Source organism: Panulirus ornatus, chromosome 3, assembly GCF_036320965.1.
Source record: "Panulirus ornatus isolate Po-2019 chromosome 3, ASM3632096v1, whole genome shotgun sequence".
Classification (NCBI taxonomy): domain Eukaryota; kingdom Metazoa; phylum Arthropoda; class Malacostraca; order Decapoda; family Palinuridae; genus Panulirus; species Panulirus ornatus.
The window spans coordinates 71,966,473-71,992,871 of NC_092226.1; the positions used below are offsets into that span (position 1 = coordinate 71,966,473).

The window sequence follows — 26,399 nt, forward strand, 5'->3', positions numbered from 1 at the left end:
TAGTAATCACAATAGTCTGCACAAAGTGTGACCTTCGGTTTTCAGCCTGCCATAAGATACATTTAGATCTAATTAAACAAAATAAAATTGTCAAGGACATCTAAATGCCCTTTTAAAAAAAAAGGAAAGACTTTAGACACAGAATGATTCAATATAGGGTATGTTTTACATTTTCATTTCAATATAGGGTATGTTTTACATTTTCATTTCAATATAAGGTGTTTTACATTTTCATTTCAATATAGGTCATGTTTTACATTTTCCTTTCAATATAGGGTATGTTTTATATTTTCACTTTCAATGTTATTTCTATTGATAGAGTTCTCAAAGGCAGGCAACCCACAAATCTCAATAAATGACAAATTTTACTTCACAAAACAATCAGAACCCTAAAATATTTTGATTTGAAGGCATCCAGGTAAATTTTGTGTGGTGAAAGAATAAAAAACCTGAAATAATATTACTTTCTAACTTTGCAGACTAACAAATCCAATATCTTTGGAAGGTAACTCACCTGAGGGGTAGGAGAAGGAGTGAGGGTTGTACGGTGAGTAATGAGGGGCTGTGATTGCTGTCCCTTAAGAAATTTGAGGACTGTAGAAATTGCATCTCGCTGAGATGGAGTTATTGATCCACTTTTCAGCTGGTTCAACAGCTGCCCAGCAGTCACTTGCCCACTTGCCACTCCTAACATAGTAATGAGTTATATGAAAACTGTTTTGAGGGAAAAAAAAAGCTTTATCCCCCAACTCTGACAAGATGTGAACTATCAAATCAACACCTTTAATTCCTCCAGGTGGCTGCACTGGCCCAAAAGTACTCACCTACCTATTAAAATAAAAACAGAAAGCATTTGACACTGTACTGCATAGGGGGTTGATTAAGAAGCTGAATCACCATGGATTGTTGATTATCTTAGTGGAAGGGAACAACAAATGCATGCCAGAGAAGCCTTCTCAAAATGGGATGGGATCACCAGTGGAATTATGCAGAGTTGTGCTCTGGGACCATTACTCATCTTAATCTACGTTAATGACTTACCAGAATGTACAGACTTCTCTATCTAAATGTTTGCAGATGATGTAAAGATCATGAGGAAAGTGAAAAGCATGGAAAATTACTCAAGTTACAAGGGAACCCTGACAGACTCTAAAGATGATCTGACACTGGTAATTAAGTTGGTAAATAAGTTAATCTATATCTATATCTCTGATGCCTCTTCCCAACTCGAATTCCCCAAAGGGAGTGACTACAGCAATAGAGTCTCCATAACTAAACTCTGGTGCTGCTTCTTAGCCTTAAGTGCCTCACTCCTAGCAGGCCACTGGCAGAGGGCAAGTCTAGTGCAATGTTTGCTGATGCTCCTACCTAATGTTTCTACAGACTACTACCTACTGTTCCTGGCTGATGTTCCTGCCTACTACTTTTACCAAATGTTTCTATCTAATGCTCCCACGTAAATGTTCCTAACTACTATCATCTTTTGCTCCCATCACTTTGCCAAAAGACTCAAAGTAATAATGGAGAAGATCCTGAGGACAGCAACAAAGATCTTACCAGAATTAATCTAGCTGAGTTAGGGGTAAAGGCTAGATGCCTTTCATCTGAGCACCATGAGGAAGAGAGAAAAGTAAAGGGTGTCCTGATCACAAAAATTATTTAAGCTTTTAAAACAGACTGATAAAGAACATGCTGGGACAGAGCCAGAGGACATGAAATAAAGCAAGAAACTTGGTAACAGAGATATAAAGAAGTACTCATACAGGATAACAGTAGTGGATGAAAGAAATAAAATTAATTTAAAAAGTTGTACAATAAAAAATGGTAAGGAGATAATCCTCTATGAGTATAAATACCTCCCTATACAGTATAAAAAGGACTTAAAAAGCACTGAGGGCTAACAGAAACAATCCAAAGATAGACTGATGAAGACAGTCAGTGAACAAACCTTTGAAAGATGTAAGGATGGTAAAACAATGGGACATAATATTAAATTTAGTAAGAGACTTGTGAAAAAAGACTTTTATAGTACAAGTGTGGTAGATGAATGGAATAGAATGAATGAAGACATGGTCAATGTAGACAGCATACAAAAATGTAAAAAGCTGCATGATAGTGGAGAATGGTACATCTCCTTCCCTGTACAAAACAAATAGGCAATTCCATATGCACATTAGACAGAAGTAGTCATTAGGAACATTTGATAGAAGCCTCTGCAAATACTGCGCTAGACTTGCCCTCTGCCAGTGGCCTGTTAATGGTGAGGCACCGAAGGTTAAGCAGCAGCACTGGAATTCTTTAGTTATGGAGAATGTCGCCATGGCCACCCCTTTAAGGGAGTTCCAATTGTAACAGGCATCAGAGAAGAGACATGGGTACATACATACATTCATATATGTAGTATGTGGCAGGCAATCATCAGCCAAGGAGGTATTACCACCTGGGTACCACACGGCTTAGTGACAGCAACACAGCGAGCTGGCACTACATGGGTCGTCATGTTTCCCTTCCACACCTAGGTTACTATCTTTTTTTCTTCACAATCACATGAGCTCCGAGCATTCAGTCCACAGACATTCTTTTCATCTTAACTTTTGACAACATGTAATTTGCAGGGCTCTTTAATTTGAACTCAGATCTTTATGCAGTGAGCTTTATACTCCAGACTTGCCTAAGGCAAAATTTCATCAAAGCTAAAACAAGTTCAAGAGATAGGGTCTTCCAAGTGTAGAACTCCCTCCCCATACTCTACAAAAAAGATTATTACAAACAGGTAAATATAAACACACACACCACACCATTAAAGTACTAATGAGCATGGATGGGGTACAATGTAGCCTCCTGGACATGAACATGAAAACAGCAGTTTGGTAATTAAGATACCATTTTTTCCCCTTAAATACTATGTACTTCATTTTCACAACTTAAATTGTTCAACACAGAATTCCAGTTAAACAATAAACATGAGTTTCCTTACTTTTTGGACTATACATTGACAGTATTTGCATCTTGCATTTTGTTGGATAAGAAAAAACAAATCATTCATGACACAATATCATTAACTAAACACTTTTAACCTTTTCTTCTGCAACCTCAGACCTGATTACAGTTCATTTGACAAAATGAAGGGTACTGACATTAAAGATATAAAATACGCCTTTTCAAACTTACTCTGCAACAGGCTCTGCACATCAGGACGTAGAAGAGCATCACGCAAAACTTGATCTTGGGGTTGAGGTGAAGGGTTTACACTCATACGGCCAAGGCCTCCCATCAGCTGCTTAATTGGATCAAGCTGCTGCTGCTGATGCTGAAAAAGTGAAAACAAATATTCTTTTTTAACTGCTCACCTTTCCTGCCTTCGTAAGGAAGCATCAAACAAATAATAAAAAAAGTCCAAATTTTGTTTTGGAAAAACTTGCAATATTATCATTTAACATCCATTCAAATGTGGATCAAGAGCATACACAATCTGAGGCAACTCAAAATTATCAACACCTTACACAACCTGAGACAACTCAAAATTATCAACACCTTCAGTAGCTACAAAATTTTGTATGTTGAACTTGCTTCATAACTATTCACTTAATCAACAAAGATCATCTGCTAATAAAACCGATGACTTCATTCACCCTCAAGCAATGTGCTTCCTTTGCATATGATAAATAACATTTCTCTTGATGTCAAGAGAACTTCTCATCTTCAAGAGTTTGTGCACCAGATATGTCCACCTTTCACAGCATATCTCTCATCCAGATACTCTAAGCTATAAAGTACTATTTCATATATTCTTCATAAACTTTTCACAGCCATGGTCATACTGTATTACTACAAAGGTTTCCATAAACTCATACTGTCGACAACTTCCTTAACTTTTTTAGTTTTCTCACTTTTTTCATTTCTATACAGAGTTTGCTATTCATTTCTACTAATATTACTTCAAACCTTCTGGTAACTATAAAAACTTAGGTTTCACATCCATATGTCACAAAGTTGAAACAAACAGCCTAGCCCCCACATTTTATCCACTTATGAATAAACCACCCAATCTCACAAGGTTTCAAAACAACCTCAACATCCCTGTATCTTTCAATTCATAATCACTCCTTTCTCACTGGCATCCATACTGAACTACAATCTCAAATACCTCAAGACCTTCACAAACTTTTATTCTTCCACATTCATACATGAAAGATTCCCATCTTTAAAAAGCAAACTTTTCATTCTCACATACATACTGTCATCATCCTCCTGCACTTAACAAAGCAACTACCATTCAATCCAATTCCTCTCCTAGACTCATATCAGGTTACTAACATAAGCATACAGCAAATGCAGTAGCTTCTAAAGTCCAACTGTGCCCTAGAATCATCCACTTTCAACTGCTCCTAATATTGCACAAAAATATTAATTATGATGACCTCCTGATATATAATCATATCTATCTGAAATATGACAAACAGCAGTACCTGCAATTACTTATTCAATGCTTCTATCTTAAAAACTATAATAGCAATGAAGTCTTCCATACACAGAGAAAACAATAATAAATACTTTCCAAGTCTTTTACTTAACTCCACTATAAGCTATATCCAAATTCACAACTGCTGCACACAAATTCATATTTACAGCTTTCTCCATAACAAGCCTGTTACAGCAAAACTGTTCAATATCCTATATCTTCTTCCTTTCTCTCTTAAATGGGCTTTAGTCATATTTTCTATCATGATGCACAAGTCTTCACTTCATCTCAGCAGTATACAAGGCAAGCTAGTTTTTTGTAATTTTTCAATTAATTTTACTTCCTTAGGAATACTACAATGATAAAAACCTCTCACTACTATTTCTATTTTGTATGTACTTGATCATTCTGTTCAATCACTTTCCACCTGGTTCTAAGTGCATAGTACTTGCAATGACATGTATAGTCCATGCCTTGCATCCATACAGCATCACAGGGACTATTATACTTTCAAACATACCCATTTTTCCCTCCCAGATAGCAACCTCTCTTTTCCCATACTCCTCAAAGGTCCCAGAGTCTTTGGCCCCCTTCCACTCTGTGACTTATCTCACTTTCCCTGGTTCCAATTCAAGCCATGTCCATTCCCATGTATCTAAAACATCCTACTTCCCGGTCTTCTCAATTCAAACACACACCTGTCTCTGCTTTTACTCACATTTATTCTCAACTTTCTCCTGTCAAACACTCCCAAACTCAAGACACAAACTCATGTGGTTTCACACTCAAATCTGCCACCTGTGTGACCATCATCAAATGGCAATTGACTCACTGTTGCTTTGACATTATTTCAGAAAGCATTACATAAAAAGCCATTATTGTGTACAATTTTACAGTAAAAGAAACAACTCCTCTTTTGTAACTGTTTATAAGTTTTTATGAAAATACGGTTAGTTTTCATTTATTCATGTACATAATTCCCAGTCTGTGTTGGCGATATATAGATAAAGTGCTTGAGTTGTCCTCTGCTACGGTCCTGCTTAGCGTGAGGCATAAAGGCTAAGAAGCAGCACTGGAGTTCATCAGCTATGGAGGGTCTTATGCTGCAGCCACCCCCTTGAGGGAGTTCCCAAAGGGAACAGGCATCAGAGGTATTGATAGACAGAGATAAACAGACAGCCAACCATCTAAGCTGTCACCAATTTATATCCCATGCCCACCTCCACATACATCTCTAGAATACTGCACAACCACCCTTTGCTCACAGATTTTCACAAAAAACTTTTGGTGTTCAACTTGATTTCTGGGCCTACCTTCCCAATGTGTGAAAAGCAATAACATCTTTTGCTTAAGAAAAAGTGTACAAAAATACACATTTTTTTCTTAACTATTTCTGATTTATGAAACACTCATTATTTACTGGACAGTCCAAACTTAAGTGAGAAAAAAAAAACTAGTTCTTAAAAATATGATTAAATTAAAAAAATATAATTCAAAAATTTTTCTTACGACAAGCCAGTAGAGCCTAAAGTGCAAGTGTAATTCAACTTGTGTTCGGATATTAGAGAACTAAGACCAGCAGCAAACTTCTACATAAAGTATCAACTGATGCCCACAGGTATTTGACATCACACCATAATGGACACACTCACCTACACCAGTAGCCACTTCTCCTCCTCCCTTCCTACTCACAAGCATGCCCTACTCTCCTAGTAGAGTCTACTCAATAAAGAATAAAGTATATAAAACCTGCTGCAAGAGCTGTTGCTGTCTCTTCTGCTGCTGCTGAACTTGGAGTAACTTCATAATAACATCCTGAGTATGTGGTCCTTGGCCAGGCATTTGAGGCATGTTTGGCGGTGGTTGATAATGAGTCACCATACTAGGGGGAGGCACACTAAGGTTAGGTACAGCTGGAGGAGGCATACTGCGGGGCTGTTGATGTGGAGGAGGCTGGTTCTGCTGTTGATGCCCTGGACTGCCTGCACTGCCCTTCATAAGCACTGGAAAAAATGTCCATAACTCTGATTTCTTATTCACAGTTCATGAATATCTATTCTATAAAACCTTCAAAAAATACAAGTCCCTCATTTGCACCTACAAGGTCAAATTTGATATCTTTAATTTCCTGAGTTTACATTTAAACCTTTAACCCATATAACAAAATTGTTGTTCGTCACACCAGAAACTACAAAAAAATAATCCTGCCATGTAAAAGAAAGGGTAATAAAAGCATAAAACCACATTAATCTGCAGGGCTTAGCTGTGCATAGCAAGCTCGGCTTTCAGTTCATTATACAAGACAGCTAGAAAGTATATGTGTGCAAATAAAGCTGCTATTTGTCTGCACTGATGCTATCACTAATGTATGACAAGCAATCTTTAAATCACAATGGAAAAAGACATTTGTGCTCTATTTATGAATTCTTTGTCATACAATGGTCCCCATAATGACTTAATACATTCCATAAGATCATTAATAAACTTCACTTTGAATACTTCATCAATAATACAAAATTTGTACACTTACTAGCAATGAGATCATTTTCTGTTGGGGCATTAGGAAGAGCTGGTTGAACTGACAGGGGCGATGGTCTAACCACACCACCACTATCCTTCATCCCTCCATTCAACAACTGAAATTAATGGCAGGTATCAATAACATCTTATGTAAAATAATACATGAGGAACTTAAGGGATCTGCTTCAGGTACTTTTTACAAGAACTTGTGAATAAGGAATGGACTTGTGCAAGGGTAATAAAGAAATTTATCAAAAAGCATTTCATTAGAATAATTTCCCTCATGATTTACTAAATAACCAAGGTAAAGGTGCATGTAAAATTTAAAAAGTTATGTGAATCTTACACTACAGAAAAAATTTACCACTCAAAGCAGTCCCTCAAATTCAAAAGTTATAAGCATTAACATCCAAATCACAACCTAAAACTTTGGGAAAAGCATGCAGCAACAGTTTACCTTCATAAACACATCCTTGGCTGAACTCTTGACCTCTGATTTGCTGGTGCCCTGAGTAGAAGTAACCTGTGAGAGCTGAAAGAACATCCATCCATCACAGAATCTGACACTAGTGCAGCTACACTACAATGGTTTTAATATGCCTATATGATAACTTGCTAATTCAAACTTACAAGTGATCAGTGGTAAATGACAAATAAACCACTGATATCGGAAGCACAAAAAATAATCCAGTTTCATTCAAGATTCTGAGCTTATACGGAAATTGGAACAATAAGGCACGTTTTGGATTTTACTTGCCACAAGCTATATTTTTTCCCTTCTTTGAAAAACCAAAATGGAAAGAAGAATTCACTGCTTTCTTCTCTTATCCGCCGAAATATAATCATAAGTATGATTTTAACATGTAATTCTATGGTCAAATAAATCAAAGAGTTAACAACTATATAAATGATCCAGTAAAATGCATTTTTCATATCTATTTTTCTACTCAATCCTCTCCAACAGGTTCTTACCTAATGATCAACAAATTCAGAAAAATATATGAGAAAACAGGGGAAATAAAAGTAAGTCAAATATCCTTGCAATCATTTATGAAATTTCAAATATGAAATGATATACTCTAAATTGTATTTTCATACATTTCTTCTACATATACCTCCTCAGAGATAAATAATCAATCACCAGTATATTTAGAAAAACAGAAGAAAAAAATTGCTTACGGTAGCAGTCAGTCAGCAAACATCAACCAGAGAGGTCTTTTACTGGTACTACCTGTCTGGGTATTGGGAGGGTTAGTGATTGCTGTGTAACAAACCAGCACTTCAGCAGTTGTCAAAGTGAAAACCTTTGACCCAAGTAGTTGCCTTTCATTTCTGTCTCACCCACACATGGATTGCTGGCATTCTGTCCATCAACATTCAATCAATCTCTCCTTGTGAGACACAATGCTTGACAACACTTAATTCACACAACTCATTCTTCATAACTCAAGATTTTCATGTGGCAAACACTACATGCTAGCTCTGCCTTATGGCAAACGGTAGAAGCAATAGATAGAAGTAGCAGGTATGACTATGACATGAGTATTAAGTAGAAACATTAGGTAGAAGAGGTAGACAGGAACATTATGTAGAGGTCATAGGTTGAAACATTAGCAAGGGTCTCTGAAAACAAAGACTGCTAGAGTTGCCCTCTGCCACAGGCCCATTAAGGGTGAGGCATTCAAGGATAAGTGGCACCGGAATTCACCAATCATGGAAATTCTTGCCGAGGCCACCCTCTTGAAGTTCCCAAAGGGATCGGGCATCAAATGTATATACAGAAAGATAGATAACTGATAACATGATATCATAAACTGTGTTTTTCATATATGTTTTTTAACCAGCTCTCTTCAGATGAGTCTTCCCTAAAAAATGAATTAATACTCAATCTCCTTGTTTACAAATATATAAAAGAAAATAGCTGAAGGATACGGTGTTAGACAAAACCCTGGAATTAGCCAAAACATATAACAATAACAGTGTATTCCTTCCATACTGCCTATTCTGCATTCAAATGCAGTATCTATTGGAACTATTTCTCCCATACTATCTATTCTGCATTCAAATGAAGTATCTACTGGAACAATGATATGAAAAAGAAAGATTCATAGCCAAATACAGAAAAACATAAATATTTCACCCAACTGCTCTCACCAAACCGATCTCCCAAATGCCAAGGCCATTTTAATATAGTAAGCATACTTTTCCACAACTAGTTCTCCATTTCTCTCTAAATAAGATGAGTACATCACTTGTCTCATGGTTATTTTAATATTCTTATATAATGTTTTTTCTTTTCATAGGAAAGAAATGGTTTTTTTCACTTAAATATTAAAGAATTTAAGATAACCACAGCGTTTGGAAGCCTGACCTAGTGAACGCACTAAGGTGAAATAATCATGATTTTTGTATGAATGGCTACAAATCTCTTATTGTGCTATATTAATAGTAAAAGCTTAGCGGAAGATGAAAGCCAGCAAGGCAGCGGGTTTGGATGGTATTGCAGTGGAATTTATTAAAAAAGGGGTGACTGTATTGTTGACTGGTTGGTAAGGTTATTTAATGTATGTATGACTCACGGTGAGATGCCTGAGGATTGGGGGAATGCTTGCATAGTGCCACTGTACAAAGGCAAAGGGGATAAGAGTAAGTGCTCAAATTACAGAGGTGTAAGTTTGTTTAGTATTCCAGGGAAATTCTATGAGAGGGTATTGATTGAGAGCATGAAGGCATGTACAGAGCATCAGATTGGGAAGAGCAGTGTGGTTTCAGAAGTGGCAGAGGATGTGTGGATCAGGTGTTTGCTTTGAAAAATGTATGCGAGAAATACTTAGAAAAGCAAATGGATTTGTATGTAGCATTTATGGATCTGGAGAAGGCATATGGTAGAGTTGATTGAGATGCTCTGTGGAAGGTATTAAGAATATATGGTGTGGGAGGTAGTTGTTAGAAGCACTGAAAAGTCTTTATCAAGGATGTAAGGCATGTGTACATGTAGGAAGAGAGGAAAGTGATTGGTTCTCAGTGAATGTTGGTTTGCGGCAGGGGTGCATGATGTCTCCATGGTTATTTAATTTGTTTATGGATATATAAGTATATTTGCCAGTACTTATGATGCTCTAACATTTTAAAAAATCATTCATGTCACACATGATCATGTTTTGCCTTCTTTTTGTACTTCCATTATCAGTGGTTCTTTGAATTCTGTTCACATAAAAGTAAGTGAATTTTTCTTACTGTACATACCTTTACTGACTGTAAAAAATTTCTTTTGTTGCTGAACAATACCGTAGATTTCACTACAGTTACAGCTTAGCCTATTATCACAGGTCCAGCTATTGTTTTTGACCTTATCTCTGGCAAAATACATAATACATCAAATCTCAGATTCTGGATTCTAACTAGTAAACTTTGGATGTTGGGATGCAACTTAATACTTTCTGCTTTATTCTTGACACAATCCAACTGCAGTTAAAAGACCAAACTATATCACAAATTAATCAAAATATTTTCAAAAAAAAATTACCTTCATGAATTCTCAATCATTAAGTCCATAAATCATTAAATTAGTCTTTGTCTGACAAGTTTCTAATTCAAAATTTTCTTACAAAACAAAATTCAGCACAAATCTACAACACTGGATGCACAGAAAAATTTCACCATTATAAATAAAGCCAAAAGTTAAGAAAAAAACTTGAAAAACACCAAAATCTTCCTATAAACATTAAATATAATCTATAACTATACAAATAAAAGCAAATATTTAACCATTCATATCTATAATACAGACACTTTATATTCATATATCCATGCTTTACCTTCTAATATTCAAGCATATGATGTGCTAAAGAACAGATGGTATTGTACTCACAAAGTCATCAAAAGCTGTCATTTGGTTCATACTGTTGTGGTTGTGCACCATTTGGCTATGGTGACTGTGGCTCGGCTGACGCATACTCCGTATCCCAGCCTCCACCTCTTCTAAACTTTGTCCTTTACCATCCATCACTGAAAATTAGATACAATCAAGAAATTCATGCCAACAAAATTTTCAGATTCGTAACCACAAGCTATTCAATTACTGAAAAATAAAATCAACATCAAAAACTATAAGGCATACAACACAAATTATCAATGTAATAAAATGAATGCTGGATTATATAAGAGACCTGACAAAACAAAAGCTCTATATATAGGACATTTATCATTCTATGAAAACTCCAATTGAAAAGAGCACTAAGACCAATCTCTCTTTAAAGGCAAAGCAAACTTGCCTTAAAGGATGGTTTCATGATATCTACATCAATACTCAATGACTCAAGCCAATGCCTATAAGACACAACTTATCAAATGAAAAACAACTATAAGGTTAGGCTAAAGTCCCTATCTATCAAACAAAGCCTAAAACAATTCTACTCACAATACCTGAACATTAGAAACACATCCACTGTATGGGTGAGTGGGAGAGCAAACTGTCCCAGCCATTAATTCATAACAAAGTGCAGAAACAAGTTTCTAGTTTTGTCAAAAATATATTCTGATCTTTACGAACAACAGTGGTAAACTAATAATGATGAAGAAGAAGAGCACAAGTATTGTTCTACCTAACACCCTTAACTTCAACTAATCAAAAAGAAAAAATTCCATTCCATTTGGAATAACTTTTATGGTGAACTCTTTTTGGCTCATTTGGCTAAGACATCATCATTCATACTCTGCCAACAACACTTAAGAAACCATCATGTATGGTAGGGAGATACCAATTCTTTAATTTTCCTGCTTCTTTCGTGTTGTGCATAATTCTGGGGTTTCAAGCTGCATCTAATAATATTGTAAATGTGACTCCATATACAAAATTGAAAGATGTCCATTCCTTTTTGAGTCCACTATATTCAGGTAGCCTGGTTTCCAAAATATACAGGGTCAAGCTTGAAGCAAATGGTTAGCCTTATCACGTCTGTATTCATAAAAGACATTGCATCTAGTTAAAAGTCAAGCACAGAAAACAGATACTGGAATCATATTAGACAACAATGTTCATCAAGGTTTCAAAAACCTAACTATGACCATGTAACCTAAAAAGCAAAAACATATATACTAATTTTAAAACACCACTAAGTTTTCAATTACATTCAGTATTAACACTCATAGAACATCAAAATACTAGTATATCAATATCATCAAAATTAAAGGAAATTCGGTCATTTCAACAATGAATTCCTTGCAAATGATGCTGACCTTTACTTCTTAAAACTTTCAAAACAAATCTAAAAGGAACCAAACACTCATTTCTTATCCAATCTCACTGAATCAAGAGGGTATTGGCTGGAGACCCAACTTTTGCAAAACACATTCCAAACAAAATTAAAAGCTTTACATATTTGATATGCCTCGATCAAATCAAAATGGAACTGACAATACTGAGAGGAAGCAAGAAAAATTACCATAATTCAACCCTGTATTACACAAGCACATTAAGAACAACCATGTCCTTTACTCTATCCAGGAAACCCAAAATAATATGCATCACAAAATCTGCTTCACATAAGCTACAAGTGCAACATAGGTGCCGTAATTATTCTTTACATAAGGAGCCAGTTTAAATCAATATTTGTTTTATTCTCCCTAAAACAGAGTAATGCTCAAAAAGCTAGGGTGGTTCCTCAATCATCTCCCTATTAGCAAGAATGGAATAAAAAGCTGTCCATTTCACTTCTCTGCAATCATCTCTCACTCTCCAACACAATGTTAATACCCTCTCCCAGTTTTACAGATATCATTCTGGACACTTTGTAACAACTGTATGCATGTGTCCATGGCACCAAGTTGGGTATGCAGGGGTCGACATGCTGTCAATGGACTGAACCATGACATGAAACATCTGGGGGAAACCATAGAAAGGTCTATGGGACCTAGCTGTGGACAGGGGGCTGTGGTTTCAAAGCATTACACATGACAGCAAAAGAATGGAAGTGAGCAAATGTAAGAAAATATTAACAGAAAAATAATAATAATAACATAATACTTGAATAATATCTAAATATCTTTCATCTGTCCATCTCAACTGTATCTCTGTGTTTGTATCTATCCATTGATCTGTCAATCTATCCTTTTTGTTGCAAATAATATATCATGGGCAAGTCATGCACCAGGAAAGGCCACTTTTAAAAAAAAAAAAAAAAAAAAAAAATGAGGAAAAAAAAATGAAGTCAGTCACTGCTCCATGAGAGTTTATAGACTAAACTCTTAAAAGGTAGAAAGGATATAGGAAAGACGAACCTGTCATAACAGTCAATCCTAATGTGGCCAATCTCCACTTAGAAAAAGTAGAAAGCAGCAACCAAATGCATTCCACAGTCCAACCCTTGGTGGCAGGCATACACATACAGTTCATGAGAACAGCGTCCAAAATAATATCAGTAAAACAAGGAGAAGGCAGTAACAATGCGGTGAACGAGGGATGGTTGCAGAGAGGTGATGCCTGGAATAGTCATATGATGGATGACTTTTGATTCCATTTCTGCTTATAGGGAAGTAGATAAGGAAACACCTCTGATTTTTGAGCAGCAAGAGAATGGATGTATGTGAATGAGTCATTTTCTTCATCTGTTCCTGGTACTATCACAAACATGAGAAATGATAAGTAACAAAAATTATAATTATCACTACTATCATCATAATTATTACTATCATCTTTATTTTTTTCATACTTCATCACCATTTCCTGCATTAGTGAGGGAGCACTAGGAACAAATGAATAAAGGCCACATCCACTCTCTAGCTGTCATATGCAATGCATCGAAATCATAACTCCCTATACTATTATCATTATAACTTTTACAATAATTTTCTTTCCTATTTTCATACAAGTTTTTTGTTTCCCAAGTTAGCAAGGTAGCACAAGGAACACACAAAGACGAGGCCTTGTTCCCTCGCTATTATCATTATGTCTTTTCATAGGCATAAGGAAAGGTAGAGGATGTGTGGCCCTGTCTATGCACTGAAGAATCTATGTGAGAAGTACTTAGAGAAGTATTTAAATGTGGTATTTATGAATCAATAGAAAGTGTGTGACAGGGTTGACACAGATGCTTAGTGAAAGGTGCTACAAATATATGATATGGGAGAACAGCTACCACAAGCATTAAATTTTTATCACGAGAGTAAGTATGTGGTCGAGAAAAAAGATAGGAGGGTGAATGGTTCCAGGTCAATGGCGGTCTGCATCAAGGGCATGTGATGTCACCATGGCTATCTAACCTGTTTATGGGTTGTGTGGTAAGGAAAGAAAATATAAGGGTTCTGGAGAGAAGCATAGGTCTTTGGTCTTCTGGGTATGGAGGAGCCTGGGAGATGAGTCAGTCGTTTACAGATGACAAAGCTCTGGTGGCAGACTAGAGTAAGAAACTGCATAAGACAGTATCTAAATTTGGGAGTTTGTTAAAAGAGGAACCTTAGTATTAATGTGAATAAAATTAAGGTAATGTGGTTTAACAGGAAAGAGATACAGGTCAGTTAGAGCATACTTTTAAATGAACTGAACTTGGAGGACAGGGAAAGTTTTTGATACCTGAGTGGATAAGGCAGCAGACAGAGCTATCTGAAATGAAATTAATCAAATGGTAAGTAAAGAGGCAAAGGTCCTAGGCATATTGAGGAGTGTGTGGAAAGAGGTAATTCTGTGATGGAAAATATAGGTACGTCTAAAGGTATGGCAGTGCTGTATGGATGCGAGAAGTCCTCAAGTCAAAAAGCACTAAAGAGAGTGGATGTATTGAAGATAAATAAAATGCATGACAGGGTATGAAAGAGAAGTGGTAGTACAAACAGTATGGTTGAGAGAGCTGGAGAGGACATATGGGGGGGAAGAATGAGAAAAAAAAAATGACAAAAGAGAGTATAGGTGTAAGAAGTTGGGGGGAACAGGAGAGGAAGACCAAGGGGAAGATGGAAGGATAACGTGAAAGATGCTTTGGATGACTTGGACCTGAGCAAGCAAGAAGGTGGGAGATATGCATAAGATAGGATGACTAGGAGTGATGTGGTATACATGTTTATATGTTGTCAATGGCCACAACCAAGGAATAATAAACGGTTGGGAAATGGTGGAAAGGTCTGTGAGGCTTGGCTGTGGAGTGGGTGTTCTAGTTTCAGTGTAATATACACAACAGAAGCTAAGCGGATGAGAGCAAACGAGGCCATTATTTGTCTGCTCTAGGCACTATCTCACTGATTTGGGAAAAACTATCATACAAACCATAAACCCACTTATGGAGACTTCAGGATCTTTTGAGACTGTACTCCAAACAGGAAAAAGGAAAAGGATTAACTTCTTTGGAGAAAGAAGTTAACAAGTTTTACAAGACTATGCTCTGCTCTTTTCTATCTAGTGAAGATAATGCATCAATCTTGCCAATGACTTTTCATTTGAGGTGCAACCACTTGCCAGTGCAGCCCAGTAACATATTATTATCATTATCATTATTATCATAACCCAATACTGAAGGACCCTATTCAGAAAGGGTCCCAGCATTATCCATAAACCCCTTCTCCAGGGGGATCCTGCAGCTCCAAGGATATATGAAACTCAGTAGGAGGGACATTATGGACATCTCTGGAACACAAAGTTCTTTGACAAGACTGTACTCTGTTTCATCAACTGATGATGATACTGCCTAATCAAAGATGACTTCTCAGTCAGGATGTAAACCTTTAGTAGAAGGAGTTCACAATGAACCCCTGATCATATCCTTTATTCTTAAACTAGAATGATGAAGTAGACACTGAACAGTTCTTTAAAAAATATGACAAAGAGAAGATATAAGATGAAATCAAGCAAGAAAATTGTTAAAAAAGATACAAGGAAGTCCTTTTATTGTATAAGTTTGGTTAACGAATAGAATAAAAGGACTTAAGATATGGTTATTACAGACAGCATACATAAATCTGAGAAGTCATATGACAGTATAGAAAGTTTACGAGATGATGTGCCAAAAGTGTAAAAACTCCCTCTAAATATAGTACAAATATGTAATTAAAAGTAAGTAATTACACACATGGCAAAGAAAGGCAGTTCTATGGAAGATGTAGGAATAAAGCAATAACAGGCAATAATACAAAATAAAAGAAAATAAAAAAGAAGTAAAGTTCTTTTATAGTAAAACAGTGAAGGATGAATTGAACAGAATGTCTGGATACATGGTTAATGTGGACAGCATACATAAATCTAAGATGTATGACAGTAAAGAATGTTCAAGAGATTAGGCCCAATGAGTGCAAAACTCCCTTGCCATACAATACAAATACATAATAAGAAATAAATAATAACACAAACACATACACATGCATGTAATGGTTAGTGTTACTATGAATCAATGATGGCCAGCCCTGGGTCAGAACCACAGGGGTTTCAAACCTGGGTGTGGCACTCAACTTGCATCCAACCTAGGTTTCCATTCTCCCCTTGGGGCTTGTTGATAAATGGATACCTGGCTTAGGCTGAGGTGTGTGTGTGCGTGTGTGCATGTATGCACACATGGGAGTAAAGGCATGGTACACATATATAGGTTCAAAATACACAGCAAGTATAAAACTCTCACCATAATACAATTTGTAATCACAAATGTTATCACACACACACATGACAGATCAAAATCCAGATCTTTTCCATAAATTTGTTAGAATGAGACTGTCAGTTAAGCAGCAATTAATCAGAATTAAGGAATTTCGTGGAAAGAATAGTTGAGGAAGATAAAAGAATAAGTGACAAACTCAATAACAAGTTCAAAAATGTTTTCACAGTGAAAGACACTATAGCACCAACACTAATGATATGGGATGGAGAGGAGGCTTTAGATAAAATCAAGATATCTAGAAAAGATATAAATAGAATACTAAAAGGTCTTGACCCATACAAGGCTCATGGTCCTAATGATATTTCACCATATGTGCTGATGATGTGTACAGACCTCTTGAAATGCTGTTCAAGATAGCGCTGGAGAAAGGCAAAGTGCCAAGGAAGTGGAAAGGGACTCGCATCAGTCCTATCTGGGAAGAGGCAATGAGCTACAGACTAGTCTCTTGTAAGATACTCGAGAAAGTAATGATGATGACTTTCTACAGAGCAGTTACCTACATGAGAGGCAACATGGTTATAGGAACAAACCTCTTAGATTTCTAAGAGTGTCCTGCGTCTTAGACGAAAGGTAAGGCCAGGTAGATTGTTTACATTCTGATTGCCAGAGAGTATTTGACACAGTACCAGATGAGTGGCTAATCAAGAAGAAGAATAGCAGGCAGGAATAGAGGGAGACTCTTCCGACATACTAAAGATTATCTTAAGGAAGTCTTCTCCAAATGTGTGTAGGTCACTAATGGAGTGCCACAGGGTTCTGTTTTGGGACCTTTACTCTTCTTGATCTATGTAAATCACTTGCCTGATTGCATGGACTCTAACTTGAATATGTTTGTAGATGATGCAAAAGTCATGAGGGAAAAAGGGGACCCAAAAAGACTCCAAAAGTTGGTATGACACATGGTAGATGATTTTCAACCCAAGCAAAAGTAGAGTAATGAAGTTGGGACAACGTGAGAGAAGGCCTCAGTATGATCATAATCAAACAGGAAATATACATCAGGATTCTTTGTGAGAGAGGGATGTGGGTGTTGACACTGTCCTACCCTGTGGCCAGAGTTACATAACAGGGTAATGGTAAAGGAGATAAACTGTCTATTTTCAAGTGTATGGATATGAAAATACCTAGCCAAAATCAGAATATGCTTCTCAAATTCAGTCACTGCACTTAAAGAAGCACAAAGAGGTAGTAGAGAAGGTCCAGATAAGGGCATCAAAGTTAAAAAACTAAGTTACAGGATAGAGCAGAGACTAAATTTGCCCACCTTAACTGATGGAAGAGTGAAGGGTGATGTGATCACAACCATTAAGTTTTAAAACAGACTGATGACATGGATAATGAACAGTTGTTCAAGAGATTAAAGATAGAGCAACTAAAGGACATAACATGAAATTAAGCAAGAAACATTTAAAAAAGATGTAAAGAAGTTACTTTCATAGCATAAGAGTGGTAGATGAATGGAACAAAATGACTGAAGACATGGTTAGTGTAAACATTAAATAAAAATTGAAAATATAAGAACTTGTATGATGGAAAAGAATGGTCAAGAGATGAGGCCTCATGAGTGTAATACTCCTTCCCTATGTATAAACAGTTAACACACATACAAACACACATACAATGGTACTGGTGTAGAGACCTCAATTGATTGCATGCTGATATTCACGATCTTTTGAGGATCTACAATGCAGAAGCCTTACTGTGTTCGTGCAAGGTTAAGGAATAAAGTATGTAGGGGACCCTGCATGATGTATCATTTGGACTTAAATCTGATTTTACCTGTTCTTGTGAGTTTGGTAGAAGATCAGACTTGGAAAACCTCAGATTCAAATTCAATGCTCAAAGTCTTGTCAATGTATCAAAATGTTTAAAGTTAAACTAAAAGGTTATCCATACAGTTAATATTTTAGTGACTGACATTGGAAGAATGAACAAAAGGGCACATGAATTAGTACAAAAAAAAAAAAAAGTGCAACTGAGAATAATGATAAATATAATATTCACAATAGTAATACAGCTGATTACTATTTGAATAATCCCTGGATACCTCACATTTGTGTGCAACCAAGATATATAAGTGCTATTTTCCACTTTGGGGGAACAGATCAACAACTTTACAAATGGAATCAAACATGAAGCACCAGGACCATACAATTTTCACTAAGTTCCCAACAAGAAGGAAACATGGAAGAGGCCAACAGGAAATACCAGGGGTCAGCAGTGTAGGTACACTGTTTGAAATACTTAAAAAACAGGTTTAGAAGTTAACACTATTAGGCAGAAGTTCAGAAGCTTAGGGATGAAGTTAAAATCCATGAAAGATGTCATCAGATGAAAGAGGAACTTAAAGAGCTCAGAAATAGTCGATGGATATTAATAAAAATTTATATCAATGGAAGGGATTCAAAAGGTACATAATCAGAGAAAAAAAGTAAATTCATTAAAAAGCAAAGGTCTGATGTGTCATTTCAAAATGTCCTAGAGGCTGATCAGCTCTAAGAAAGGAATGAAACAAGTATTGAATCTCCTGGGAATGTGTGTGTAACTCTGGCAACTGATCAACAAACACGTTGTAAGAAGAATGATGTAGTGTAACAGAGACATGGGACCACACTTACTGAGGTAGATAGGGAACTGAATGAAGTGTAAAGAGTACTACGCATTGTCAGAGATAGCATAATCAATAGTGTATCTTGCTTGGCTGATGAAATGTTTAGGATAGTGCTTGCAAGTAAAAAAGAGAAATTTAAGAGAAAGTTAGAGGCAAGGAGGATGACAGCGCTACAATGAAGGATATGCCTGAAAAGTGGGTGGCACAAAACTTAGAAGGATTAGTAAAAGCATGAGGTCGACAAATGGAAATCATCAATTACTCGTTTTAGAAGATCATTCTCCAGACAGGGAAAAAAAGGAAAAAGGAAAAATGCTTCTTGAAAGGCTACTGAAAGCTACAAAATTGCCAGATGCATATTTGGTGATAAAAGAATGGAGAAGAATTGGCCATGATAATAAAGAATTAAGGGACAACTACTCATGGTTATATTCGACTTGGTATCAACGAGCCAAGAAGTACTTCGACAAGAGCAAGAAACTTAAAAATAGTGAAATTCAGGGGGTTACTCATCACAAATGATAAATCAAATGAAGAGAGAGAGAAAAGCATCGAATACATTCAGAAGGCAAAAAACTGGAGCCGCCAAGCAAAGCAAGAGGACCGAACAGCCCTAACAGCACCAAATAGAGAGCAAGAGTGGTACGATGAGGTAATATCAGACAAAGTAGCAAGAGGGTGCAACAGCCCCAACAGTACTAAAGAGAGGGCAAGAGTATCAGATGTTAATGTCAGATTGAGAGTTAAGTATAAAAACACCCCCAACAGTACTAAAGAGAGAGCAAGAGTATCAGATGTTAATGTCACACTGAGAGTTAAGTATAAAAACAGTGATGGATAAAAGTTAATGGAAAAAAGCTGGGATTCAAGGGTCATATGAGGGACAGTGCACCTGATGATGATGGAGACACTGAAACAAAACTTACTAGAGCAAAACAAAGCCTCACCTGTTCTTAATAAAAGAGCTTGAGAGAATGAGTAATGTGGCAGTTAAGGGCACAAATGAGGATGGAAGGTATGGATAATTAGATGTGATTGAATATGGTCAGCAGCTTGTACAGGTATGTGCTAAAAAAGGACTAGTAATTAAAAATACTCTGTTTAAAGAGGTACATACATAAGTATGTATGGGTGAGTTTGGTAGCTGGTAAGAAGGCATTACTGGATTTTATACTACTCAACATGCATGAAAAAGAAAGACTTTCTGAATTAAGTGTCCAGAGGGGGATAATGGGATATTTGACAATTATTTGGTGGAGGAATGTGTGAAGGTCTGAAGAAGCTTTTGACGAACTAATAAGGGTGAGAAAAGGGCTGTGAAAGTGAGTGAGCTTGAAAGACAGACTTACGTGAAGAGAAACCAAGAGATATTGGGTGTAATTTGGCAAAATGTGCATGTAAATGAAGTTTGAGGACTGAATGAGGAATGGCAGATATTTAGGGAAGCAGTGCTGATGTGCAAGAGAAGTGTGTGGCATGTGGAAGGTGGGAGGTGAGCAAGTGAGAAAAGGTAAACAGTGGTAGGATGATGTTAAGATGCTAGTGAAAGAAAATATAGAATTGTATGGGTATTTTTTGCAGGGGAGGAGAATGAGTGTTTCGAAGATGTAATAGACAAATTGGCAAGGATCAAGAGGAAGGTGCAGGAGTTGAAAAAGAAGGCAATAAGAGTTGGGCAAGAAAGTATCAGCAAACTTCAGGGAGGACAAGAAAATACTTTGGAAGTATGTCACTAGTGTAAGAAAAACAAGAGAACAAATGGGAACATTGGTCAAGGAGGGTAACTGGGTAAGATGTAATTGACAGAAATGAAGAGAGCAAATGATGCAGTGAGTGCTTTCAAGTACCGATGAATAAGTTTCATGACGGGATGGAAGACTGGGTCAGGAGGGATGCAAAGTGAAAGGTCAAGGTAATTGGTCTGGTGAAAAGAGAAGTGGGAGTGAATGCTTGCATGAGATGAAGTGTGGCAAAGTGGCTGAGTAGAGGGTATTGTGGTTGTACTTCTTAAGACAGATGTGCTAGTGATTAATCAGTATGGATTTTTATCATTTATTTATATCTATTATACATAATCGGTTTCCCACGTCAGCGAGGTAACGCCAGGAAACAGACAAAGAATGGACCATCCACCCATATACACATATTCATATATAAATGCCCATATACATACATATACATACACACACAGAGGCATTTACATATATACACATATAATTATCTTTATCTTTTTATTATACTTAGTCGCTGTCTCCCGCCTTAGCAAGGAAGCGAAAGGAAACAAACAAAAGAATGGCCCAAACCACACACATACACATGTATATCCATAAATGCCGACACACACACATATACATACCTATACATTTCAACGTATACATATACAGAATACAGACATATATAAACATGTACATATTCATACTTGCTGCCTTCATCCATTCCTGTCGCCACCCCACCACACATGAAACAGCATCCCTCTCTTGTGCGTGTGCGAGGTAGTGCTAGGAAAAGACAACAAAGGCCACATTCGTTCACACTCAGTCTCTAGCTGTCATGTCTAATGCACCAAAACCACAGCTCTCTTTCCACATCCAGGTCCTACAAAACTTTCCATGGTTTACCCTGGACACAGCACATGCCCTGGTTCAATCCACTGACAGCACGTCCACCCTGGTATACCACACTGTTCCAATTATCTCTAATCGTTCCTTGCATGACTTTCACCCTCCTGCATGTTCAGGCCCCAATTGCTCAAAATAATTCTCACTCCATACTTCCAACTCCAATTTGGTCTCCCACTTCTCGTTCCCTCTACCTCTGACACATATATCCTCTTTGTCAATGTTTCCTCACTCATTCTCTCCGTGTGACCAAATCATTTCAATACATCCTCTTCTGCTCTCTCAACCATATTCTTTTTATTACCCCATTATCTCGGAAAGCAAAAATGGGTATGTTTGAAGGAACAGTGGTTCCAACAATGTTGTATGGTTGCGAGGCGTGGGCTATGGATAGAGCTGTGCGCAGGAGGATGGATGTGCTGGAAATGAGATGTTTGAGGACAATGTGTGGTGTGAGGTGGTTTGATCGAGTGAGTAACGTAAGGGTAAGAGAGATGTGTGGAAATAAAAAGAGCGTGGTTGAGAGAGCAGAAGAGGGTGTTTTGAAGTGGTTTGGGCACATGGAGAGAATGAGTGAGGAAAGATTGACCAAGAGGATATATGTGTTGGAGGTGGAGGGAACGAGGAGAAGAGGGAGACCAAATTGGAGGTGGAAAGATGGAGTGAAAAAGATTTTGTGTGATCGGGCCCTGAACATGCAGGAGGGTGAAAGGAGGTCAAGGAATAGAGGGAATTGGAGCGATGTGGTATACCGGGGTTGACGTGCTGTCAGTGGATTGAATCAAGGCATGTGAAGCGTCTGGGGTAAACCATGGAAAGTTGTGTAGGTATGTATATTTGCGTGTGGGACGTATGTATATACATGTGTATGGGGGGGGGGGGTTGGGCCATTTCTTTCGTCTGTTTCCTTGCACTACCTCACAAACGCGGGAGACAGCGACAAAGTATAAAAAAAAAAAAAAAAAAAAAAATCTCTCTTACCCTTTCATTACTTACTCGATCAAACCACCTCACACCACATATTGTCCTCAAACATCTCATTTCCAACACATCTACCCTCCTCTGCACAACCCTATCCATAGCCCATGCCTTGCAACCATATAACATTGTTGGAACCACTATTCCTTCAAACATACCCATTTTTGCTCTCCAAGATAACATTCCCACCTCCCACACATTCTTCAATGCTCCCAGAACCTTCGCCCCCTCCCCTACCCTGTGACTCACTTTCGCTTCCATAGTTCCATCCGCTGCTATATCCACTCCCAGATATCTAAAACACTTCACTTCCTCCAGTTTTTCTCTATTCAAACTTACCTCCTAATTAACTTGTCCCTCAACCCTACCGAACCTGATAACCTTACTCTTATTCATATTTACTCTCAGCTTTCTTCTTTCACACACTTTACCAAACTCAGTCACCAACTTCTGCAGTTTCCCACCCGAATCAGCCACCAGCACTGTATCATTATATTTGCTTGCCATCATCCATTCCTGTCGCCACCCCGCTTCAGCGAGGTAGCACCAGGAAAACAAACAAAAAAGGCCACATTTGCTCACACTCAGTCTCTAGCTGTCATGTGTAAAGCACCAAAACCATAGCTACCGATCCACATCCAGGCCCCACAGACCTTTCCATGATTTTTAACTTACATGATTACTATTTGTGTCTCTGGAAAAGAGTTTTACACTCAAGTTGCCCCAACTCTTAACCTTGTAAATGTGTACCATGTCTTTACTCCTATGCATGTATGTATGTATGTATGTATGCACACGCACACACACTCTAGCCTTTGTCAGGTATCTATTTTATCAACCAACACCTTTTTTTTTTTTTTTTTTTTATACTTTGTCGCTGTCTCCCGCGTTTGCGAGGTAGCGCAAGGAAACAGACGAAAGAAATGGCCCCCCCCCCCATACACATGTATATACATACGTCCACACACGCAAATATACATACCTACACAGCTTTCCATGGTTTTCCCCAGACGCTTCACATGCCTTGATTCAATCCACTGACAGCACGTCAACCCCGGTATACCACATCGCTCCAATTCACTCTATTCCTTGCCCTCCTTTCACCCTCCTGCATGTTCAGGCCCCGATCACACAAAATCTTTTTCACTCCATCTTTCCACCTCCAATTTGGTCTCCCTCTTCTCCTCGTTCCCTCCACCTCCGACACATATATCCTCTTGGTCAATCTTTCCTCACTCATTCTCTCCATGTGCCCAAACCACTTCAAAACACCCTCTTCTGCTCTCTCAACCACGCTCTTTTTATTTCCACACATCTCTCTTACCCTTACGTTACTCACTCGATCAAACCACCTCACACCACACATTGTCCTCAAACATCTCATTTCCAGCACATCCATCCTCCTGCGCACAACTCTATCCATAGCCCACGCCTCGCAATCATACAACATTGTTGGAACCACTATTCCTTCAAACATACCCATTTTTGCTTTCCGAGATAATGTTCTCGACTTCCACACATTCTTCAAGGCCCCCAGAATTTTCGCCCCCTCCCCCACCCTATGATCCACTTCCGCATCCATGGTTCCATCCGCTGCCAGATCCACTCCCAGATATCTAAAACACTTCACTTCCTCCAGTTTTTCTCCATTCAAACTCACCTCCCAATTGACTTGACCCTCAACCCTACTGTACCTAATAACCTTGCTCTTATTCACATTTACTCTTAACTTTCTTCTTCCACACACTTTACCAAACTCAGTCACCAGCTTCTGCAGGATAAACAATTGGGTGGACTTTAGACTGGCTGCAACAACCAGGATTCAAATCTTTATGGATCTGATCCTAAGGGGCTCATGCATGTGTGATGGATTGGCAGAATGCCTGTACAGTGTCATTATATTACAGAAAAGAGAACAAAAGTAAATGTTCAAATTACAAGGATATAAGTTTGATGGCCATACCTTGCAAGTAGTATAGGAAGGTGGCAAATGAGATGGTAATGGCATGAACAAAGTTTCAGATTGGAGAGGAACAATGCGGCTTCAAGAGTAGTAGAAAATGCATGGAACACATGTTTGCGTTGAAGAATGAGAAAGAAATAATTAGAAAAACAGAAGGATCTGTATATGGCATATATGGGCCTCAAGGAAGCACATGATAAGGTTGACAGAGATGCTCTGTGGAAGGTTATACAAATATATGGCATAAGAGGAGAGCTGCAAGAAGCAGTGAAGAGTAGGATGGCTGTATGTTTGTGTCTGGGATGGGAATGGAATTGGTCTTGGAGAGAGGAGCAAATCTGCAGTATGTCATGGGTAGGGGCTCTTGGATGTAAATCATTTATATCTGCTGATGAGCTGACATTGGTAACAGATTCAAATGAGGAAATGCAGAAGCTGGTACTTCGGTATGGAAAAATAAGTGAAATGAGAAAGTTAAAAGTATATATGAATGAAAGCAAGGATATCAAGTTTAGAAGTGGAAAGAGACAAGGAAGTTGGAATGTAATTTGAATGAAGAGAATCTTGACAAAGTGGGATGTTTTAGATACCTGGCAGTGAACATGGCAGCAAATAGTACTATGGAAGCTTAAGTGAACTATAGGGTGGGCAAGGGGGTTAAGTTGTATGAATGTGAGGCATGGGCTCTTGATAAGAATGTACAGAAGAAAGTGAATGAGATGGATATGAAATGTCTGTCTATATACAGTATGAAGAGGCTGACTAACTAAAAAATAATAGGTCAAAGAGCTGACTAACTAAAAAATAATAGGTCAAAGAGAGGCAAGGTAATAAGGGTAACGAGAAGTATGGGTGAGAGAGATGAAGAGGGTGTGCTGAAATAGTGTGAACATGTGGAAAGAATGAGAGAGGAAATGTCGACAGTGAAGGTATATGTGTCAGGGGTGAGGGGATTAAATAGGTTTTGAATGCCAGAGGCATCAACATGCATGAGGGCGTAAGGTATGCATAAGAGAGTGAAATGGGGCAATCTGGTATACAAGGGGTAACATGCTGTCAATGGACTGAACCAATTATCATGTTCCATTACCAAAGGTGCCATTTTCTCCAAATTATAAGCTAGGTTACATTCCAGGTTAAACCTTTTGAAAATCAGCATAGAAATAAAAGCAGAGTACTGGGTCTTTTACTATCTAAGTCTTTTGATGATATAAAACATATGTATGAAATAAAATTTCATAACCAGTTAGAATCTCCTTCATGTAATGATAGATAAATTTTCTGATCAATTCCCTTTTACAGTATAAGTGGCATAAAAAATTAAACAAGTTATGGATGTTAAACCATTCAATTTTTTATATGCTAAAACACAAATGAGAACAGTTTCACATTCAAAGATTGCATGTTCTTGAAGTTATGAGGTAGGTTATAATACATGTTAAACCATGTGGCAGAACACAGTCAAAATCCAAACCAATGTTATAGGTCATATGCCACTCAATTCTTTATATAAAGTGAAAAATTTTAATAGGTTTCATAAAGCATCTGATAAAAACTTGTCAAGTTATGACTAGCTTTCTTAGGCATCTGATTAAAACTTATCAAGTTATGA

At 37.6% G+C, this 26,399-nt stretch overlaps 1 protein-coding gene across 1 annotated transcript in view; it reads right to left on the reverse strand.

Moving 5' to 3' along the window:
• Positions 1-26,399, reverse strand: part of LOC139763424 (uncharacterized) — a 143,964-nt gene that overhangs the window by 75,211 nt on the left and 42,354 nt on the right. Inside the window, exons 10-15 of the mRNA XM_071689456.1 lie at positions 10,854-10,990; positions 7,440-7,514; positions 6,993-7,098; positions 6,212-6,465; positions 3,172-3,310; positions 515-687 (exon numbers count right to left, since the gene is read on the reverse strand). Of these exons, the coding sequence (XP_071545557.1) occupies positions 515-687; positions 3,172-3,310; positions 6,212-6,465; positions 6,993-7,098; positions 7,440-7,514; positions 10,854-10,990 (884 nt within the window). The remainder of the gene's footprint in view (positions 1-514; positions 688-3,171; positions 3,311-6,211; positions 6,466-6,992; positions 7,099-7,439; positions 7,515-10,853; positions 10,991-26,399) is intronic.